This window comes from Lytechinus pictus, chromosome 5 (genome assembly GCF_037042905.1).
Source record: "Lytechinus pictus isolate F3 Inbred chromosome 5, Lp3.0, whole genome shotgun sequence".
NCBI classification, from domain to species: Eukaryota; Metazoa; Echinodermata; class Echinoidea; order Temnopleuroida; family Toxopneustidae; genus Lytechinus; species Lytechinus pictus.
Genome location: NC_087249.1, coordinates 30,799,412 through 30,807,459, shown reverse-complemented (window position 1 = coordinate 30,807,459; position 8,048 = coordinate 30,799,412). Strand labels below are relative to the sequence as shown.

The following is an 8,048-nucleotide window of genomic DNA, read 5'->3' as shown; positions in this document are numbered from 1 at the left end:
CTTCCCTTTGGAATGCCAGATTAATGGAGGGAAAGCTACATTAATAGTGTATTTAGACCGACGCAATCACCAAAATACCTTTTAAATCACAACTTGTTCATGCCCCTAATACCCGATAATTAGTTTCTGCAATCGCACCCACCCGTGACAGACCATTCCATTGTGAGCATGCGCAGCATTGTCTTGATTAGCAGGCAAGATGCACGATTCAAAAATCGCTGACTCAGCAAGCAATGACCACCTCACCTGCACCCAGCTTCTCACTGGGTTGAGAAAGTTCTTGTAATTTGCTTTCACACTGCAAGAATACATGCAAACTTGGAAAAATACCTGTGAAAGTTATCATAATTTTAACAAATACCTATAGTGCTCGTTTTATTTTAGGGTATATTACAAGCATTATGCTTTCATTGGCAAAATAACTGGGATTTTCTGATCAAGGTAGATGAGAGTAAAGGTGGTTTCAAACCGCCTCGAAGTTCGTCAGTTCCAGGTATTCTCTGATCCGGAAATTTACCCCGATCAGAAAATACCAGGTATTTTGGTAATGTGAAAGCAAACTCCGCGTAATTTCACCGAAAGAAAATACCCGCTAAATAGTAGGTACTTGGCGAAATTACGAGAACTTTCGCGGGGATTTTTCCAAGGTCGCAGGTATTTTGGCAATGTGAAAGCAATTTTCAGGAACTTTTAGCCCAGCGTGTCGTTGGGCGCGGGCGCCTTGGGTGGCTGCTGGGCTAGTGGTTTTAAATCTCGCGTCTTGCCTGCTTATTAGACCATACTGCGCATGCTCCTAACTACAGGAATTTATCCCGAAGGATATGTTTCGGGGCGGTGTGAATGCAGGAATGATTAATGGGTATTTTTTAGCCTAAAAATGTTCTCGTAATTTAACGGGGATTCTTGTGATCGAGGCGGTTTGAAACCACCTTAAATCTCCCATCCTGAGAATACCTGCTATTCTCAAAATTTGACTTGAGGCGGTCTGAATACACAGGGCAGAGAGATCTGCCTTGTACAGAGAGATTTCTTTCTTTCTTTTTAATGCCTTGTTGACATTACTCTTCAAGGTTCTTCATGATAAATAGGATGGACAATAGGCCGAACAGAATAGTTTCTGATACAACCATTGTCGTCATGAGGCCACATTATACTGCATTTATAACAAAAGTCATTTTAAATTATAAGATGGTATGTTTAGGGGCACGGATTTACCCAGAAAGATGTCATCACAGATCTAGGTTTAACATTTTTGTGGTGCATTAATCTGACTGTTGTCGATTTGAATTAAACCAATTGTGCTTTCAATCTTCCTTGAAATGTTGGAAGGGAAATCATGTAAGCCACTTTGAAAATGTACATACATGTACATACGTGCAGTATTTAAAAATGTAAAATAATTAACAGCCTACTGTAAATCTCTGCACATTTTGTATCACTTAATAATGACATATCCACAATTCCATTTTTTGAAATATATTTTCACCCATTACCTATTCATGAAACTACACTACATATTCAATTTTTCAGAGGATGTTTCCTGTGATAAAAGTGAAAAACATGTTGATGATTGTATGATGGTAATTGTTTATTTGGCCATGAATGCTGGTTGACCAGGGTTAATTGGCTGGCCAATTTAATCCATTTTTCATGGATGTACAGTGCATGTAATGTAAATTATAACAAGTGGAGCGCCTCTGGCAGTCTACCTGCATCACGCGATTCAATATAGCAGCAGTGCTGACTTTGAAAACTAAGTACTATAACATAATTATTCACAAAAAACACAATTCATATAATGATACAATACTATGTTCATTGACAATTAATGACATTTGACCTTGATCATGCGACCTAAGACTTGTCAGTGATACTTGATTACCCCTATATCAACATTTTATAAACTATAGGCCCTATCTATAAACTTTGAAAGTTATGACAGCAATCTAATAATTACCTCCAAAATGGCAAAAGTTCATTGACCTTAAATGACCTTTGACTTTGGTCATGTGACGCGAAACTCGCATGAGATGTTCAGTGATACTTGATTACTCTTTATATGTCCACGTTTCATGAACTAGATCCATAAACTTTCAAAGTTATGATGGTAATTCAACAAATACCCCCTACATGGCCAAAGTTCATTGTCTTTTGACCTTAGTCATGTGACCTGAAACTCGCACAGGATGTTCAGTGATACTTCATTACTCTTATGTCCAAGTTTCATGAAGTAGACCAATACACTTACAGAGTTATGATGGTAATTCAACAAATACCCCCAACATAGCAATAGTTCAGTGACCTTAATTGACCTTTGACCTTGATCATGTGACCTGAAACTCCACAGGATGTTCAGTGATACTTGATTACTCTTATGTCCAAGTTTTATGAATCAGATCCATAAACTTTCGAAGTTATTATGGTAATTCAACAAATACCCCCCAACTTGGCCAAAGTTCATTGACCTTAAATGACATTTGACCTTGGCCATGTGACTCGAAACTCAGGCAAGATGTTCAGTAATACTTGATTACCCTTATGGCCGAGTTTCATCAACTAGGTCCATATACTTTCAAAGTTATGACAAAATTTCAAAAACTTAACCTTTGGTAAAGATTTGATGTTGAAGCCGCCGCCGTCGGAAAAGCGGCGCCTACATGTATAGTCTCTTCTATAGATGCAGGTGAGACAAAAATGGGTACAGGGCTAGACTACAGTATTACTGTATTGGCAATCCTGATCTGTGCAACAAACAGCTTGCAAACATTAGCAGTGCCCAATGTTCAGGAGATAGAACACTCCCCAGGCTCATTTATAGGCAAAATTACTTTTTCCACAGTGAAAATAAAAACAGTTTCAACAATGGGTTCAATACCATTCTTAACCCCCCAAAACAATTTTAGAATGTATATTAAAAGCCTTTAAAAATAATAGTAAAGATTCAACAGTGTTTTTTTTAATGATTTTCATGAATAATACATGTACTGTACAGTGTACATGTACAAATAAGTTACATTCCAACTGTTAGTCCTATGCCATGACTGTTGATAAGATAAGATCAGTACCTATAAATCTTGAATCCTTTCTGTTTCTGTTAACTGATCAATATCACAACCAGACAATTCTTCAACAAATGAAATATGGGAATCTTGGAAAAAAAATATAGTCGGGAAGTATTGGCATCTGCCAATTTGCCTCCTTTATTTGGTGGGGGGAGGGGGGGGTAGGGTAAGATGGTTGCACATATGCTCCACTTTTAATTGAGGAGTGATCTGTTTTGCTCTCATGAGTGCAAACAGCTTCTTTGCAAACTGAAGGCCCACATACAAGTAAAATATACTCGGCATGCCACATTCTCTTTTTTTTTTTTTTCAAATTCATACCATCTTTTCTTCATTTCTAAAAAAAAAAAAGAAGAGCCTTGTGAAATACCCAGTACCCCCTTGCCTGATCCCAGTCTCTATAGGGCCGTCTGCACCAGCCCGAGTTTCAAATTAGCGCGCTATTTCTGATCCGGCAAATTATCCCAATCTGAACAATCTCAAGATTATTTGTAATGGAGACGCAATTATCGCGCTAGTTTGCTGGATTAATCTCGAGATTGCAATCCCAAGTCAACTTGGGATTATTTGCAAAATAGCGCGCTATTTTACGATTTATCCCGCTAATTCGCAGGTGCAGACGCACTCGGGATTATTTATTCACGGCGTCAGACCATAATGCATCAATGCCTCGCTCGAGCAGGAATCGCTCTTCTTGCGATGGTGGAGACAGGGTTTCTTGAATCTCGAGATTAATCGCGAAGAGAGGGCCGATCGGGCTAAAATCTCGAGATTGAGCAAGCTCGGGCTGGTGCAGCACTGCCTTATGCCCAAGCTCTGAAATCAATGTGTGTATATCAATGAAGCATGACTCCCTCATTACTACCCACAAATGAATAATGATTAGGATCACTCTAAAGCTTGCGGTTTTGACCTGACTCTAGGAATAGAGAGAGGTGGTTCTGCTCTATTCATTATTGACTGAGTACTGTATTTTTCTGATATTCAAAGCAGACTTCATACAGATGAAAGAAGATTCTGTAAAGTGATATTAAAGTGCAATTGAATAACAAAAAATAAATACTGTACCTACTGTACACTGCAGATCCAAGTCAAGATTGGCGCATGAATGCCCCAAATTTAACTTGTATCGTGGCAAATTTGCCAATCTGCAATAGATACGACTCAATTCCCATAGCGCTCAATATCTAAGCATCTCTGGAACTTCATTCTCTCCCTATCCTAGGCACACCCACTTAAAAAATCATATTAATCTCAAAATAAAAACAGATAAAACCTCCCAGAAGTAAGAACTTAAAGTGATATTTTTTTCATTTTCGTCTTCGTTCACTGGCATCAATTCTAGATCTCCCTTGATCACTTGGACATCACAAGATTAGAGCGTCCCATGCAGTGTTAGGATAATTGATACTGATGTCCAAATAGCGATGCTGTCATAATCAATGTGTCACCATTAATCTGCGACGAGCCTAACAGTCTTGATGACGTCACAGTCTGGGTTTACTGCATGATATGCAGTGTGTGTTACGCTAAGATTTTGTTTGTTACACATGACCTGTAATACTTCAGAGCTTTTTCCCCAATCTATTTTGGGATTTTAAAACTAATTTACAATATGCATTCTTTTTCATGCTTTCGTCTTTTGTTTCATGGGTCTTGCATGACTGAGGAAGTTTGCAAAAGCCAACCAAAAGAAGAATGAAATATCAATAATATTGATTAAATCAATGAGCAAAAATGGGCAAGGGAGAAAAGCTCTTTATTACATACTCTGACCCCTTTCAAACAGAAATTTCAGAACAAAATTTTATATTATTTTCTCAATAAATAGTTTTAAAAAATCAAAATGTTGTTTAAAAAAAATAAATGGTAATGAACAGACAGAAGAAAAGTGCATATAACTAGCACAATCTTCTGAAATACAAAAACTGTAAAATCTCACTTATTTTCCTTTTTAATAACCATTTTTACAAAAGTGTAGGGACCAACAATGTATACGTTGTAACTGTAGTAACGCAATGCAGGACAGTGCTGCTTGACCACCAATTTTCATCAATAAATAAAAGAGGCCTGAATTGACTAAATGACAGAATGGGACAAATTTGTTTAGCGGTTTGACTTTCTTCACACCCACTGTTGGTTTGAATTCCTCAAGGACTGTTTCCTTGCTTTGTTTGATGAGCACTTGGCATATTTTAGCAGGCAATGGATGTGTTAACAAAGTGATTCCTTTAAAGTGTATGACTGACATACAGTCTCAAATCCTGTTGGTGCTGAAAGTTGGGGCACGTACCTCAGCTCTCACCATAAAAATGTAAGAAAAATTTGAGGTACCTCTATTTACACGTAGTTAGGGTGGTCCATGAAGGGCAACACTTTCAGTATAAATAAAAAGAGAAGTGGGGCAACAGGTCTTTTAAGAGCCCTTGAAATGTCCAGGAACAACCCTAGTATGATTTGGTCCTATACATACATGTAGTAACAATAGTAAAAATAAAAAAAAGCAGGAAAGAATATTTCATAGCATCTCTCTACAAAGAGGGCTAGCAGTATTTATGGGACATCAATCTTTAAAAGTATGTCCCTATTATCTTATTCATACTTGCAGAGACCAAAACAAAATTCATTTTGTACATGTACATGTATCTTATAGGCTAATAGATGGAAACATTCAAGTTTTCATACATACGTACGTGTGTACTTCATATTCATACTATTAATGTGAACATCGCTTTGTCCAGAACGTGTGCAGTTGTACACTCTCATAATATTTGAGGAATGGACTGCTAATATGTGATCTGCAAAACCGATAGTAACCACATACAGGCATGCCTTTCTCTTTCTCATCAATGGATGACTGTTTACTCTCTTCTTCATTGTTGTTATTGGTATTTGTTTGCAACAAACGATCCGCTACACATTTCCCATCATTGCCATAGTACAGTACACGTACATGTATGCAAGCAAAAATTTCACACATCGATTATCCTTTTTTAAAGTTTCTTCGAGCGGGATGCTTCCCGCTTTTCCGTATAGAATCAACTTTTTTTTAATTCACTTTTGGAGATGCCGATCAAAAATTAATTTGAACAGAGAATCTTATGGAATGGTCAACCAAATGATAGTAAAAAATCAAGAACAAATCTGTGCAAAGTTGTTATGGTAGAAATAAAGTCAATGCCAAGTAATGAACAAAAACAAGCCCACTTGTTGATTGAAAAACAATCAAAGTCTGTGACTGCGTGTTCTCATAGACCTGCACCATACATCATGAATAAAATGAATATCCCTAAGAGTTTCTCATGTTTACTTTTCATGGAATTATAATAATGATAATAATAATGGTATATTTACCCAGGGTAGCCAATTCAGTTCCGAAAACTGTTCTCCCAGAGGACCCTTCTATTATTATTATCCGGCTCAGGTAGGCTACCTATTCAGGTGCACACAGTTTTTTTAGGAATTATTTCCTGCCGGTACCCATTTACCTCACCTGGGTCGAGTGCAGCACACTGTGGATAAATTCCTTGCTGAAGGAAACTACGCCATGGCTGGGATTTGAACCCACGACCCTCTGTTTCAAAGTCCGGAGTCTAATCCACTGGGCCACGACGCTCCAATTCAAGGTATTATCCAGAAACTCCTTACCAATTTCTTTGATCTATTGTTAGGTTTTCACATCATAAAAAATATATATTTCTACATATTCTTGGTATGATTGTGTAAACAATTTAGCTTCATTTCAGTGTTAATAATTTCTCCGTATCCTTGTCATAAAAGGAAGGTGATGCAATTATACACAATATCTGCTAAGTTAATATCTGCATTCCATCATGTTGAAGAAATGAGAATTACCTTTACAAACTATTCCCTAAATCAAATAAGACTTTGAACATGCTCATTCTTCCTAGATAATGAGATTTGTGCATTATCTCTTTAATAAACAACCAACTGTCAAATTTGGAATAATGACAATTACAGACTTTGCAGATATCTTTTGATGTATCGTCACACAGAAACCCCATTCTCAATGAGGAAGTTCACCCTAAAATTCAAGCAGGGAGCTTTCAGGCAGGAACAATAAGGCAAGAATCATGCTCACAGTACACTCGTGAATAAATATGCCTTTGAGCAAAAGTAAATCCTACATTTTAAAGGTAAAATAAAAGTAGTTGCAACAAAAAATTATTTCATGAGAAAGTCTTTAAAATCAAAGTTAATTGCCATCATATTGTTTAATAAATTTATCTTTGTGAAATCATGAAATCTTAGCATGATTATCAGAAAACCAATAATTGTGATGATCACTATCAAACACAAACATGCATATGTGGGACAGTGTAATAATATTGCTTTGTAAAATACTGATATTTAATGGAATTCCATGCTTATTTTGCTAATTTCCTACAATTACATAGATTTTTTTCCAGAGCCATTTGGCACATTTTTTTTATTCATGCATACAAACACTGGGTGGTCATTTTATTGGATTCTGTTCGAACTCATTTTGAGATGGTTACCACAATAGGCATTTATCTTTAAATCAAATGGATGGTTCATTTCTTAGCAATATCTAAAAATAAGATAATCTTTTCCTTCATTATTATTACCAAATAAACTGTACCTATTTTTGACTGGCCACAATCAATACAAAAAATATGATAAAAGATGCCATATGTTTATATTAGAGTAGGGGAAAAAACTTTGTTGGCCATATTACCTAAATGGCCCTTGTTGAACCCACCCACCTATTATTATTTTCTTTTCCTTTTTTTTACATAAAAAAAAGTTGACAGACCTGGTGAATATTGCAGTATTCAATACCATTGATCTTGATTTTACATGCACACAGCTCTAAAATAAATAATGAATGTCAGGAATCCCTCCCGCAAACAAAACAGAAAAAATAGCTTTTACAAATCACATGTAATATAAAGGTATATTTGTTTATGAATACCAACTGACCGACCCTAATATTTTTCCTTT

General features: G+C 36.5%; 1 protein-coding gene across 1 annotated transcript in view; it reads right to left on the bottom strand.

Annotated features, from left to right (window-relative positions):
- Positions 1 to 223: 223 nt before the first annotated feature.
- The window catches only part of LOC129261563 (death-associated protein kinase 2-like), a 29,621-nt gene continuing 21,796 nt past the window's right edge, over positions 224 to 8,048 (bottom strand). Inside the window, exon 4 of the mRNA XM_064099465.1 lies at positions 224 to 298. Within this exon, the coding sequence (XP_063955535.1) occupies positions 224 to 298 (75 nt within the window). The remainder of the gene's footprint in view (positions 299 to 8,048) is intronic.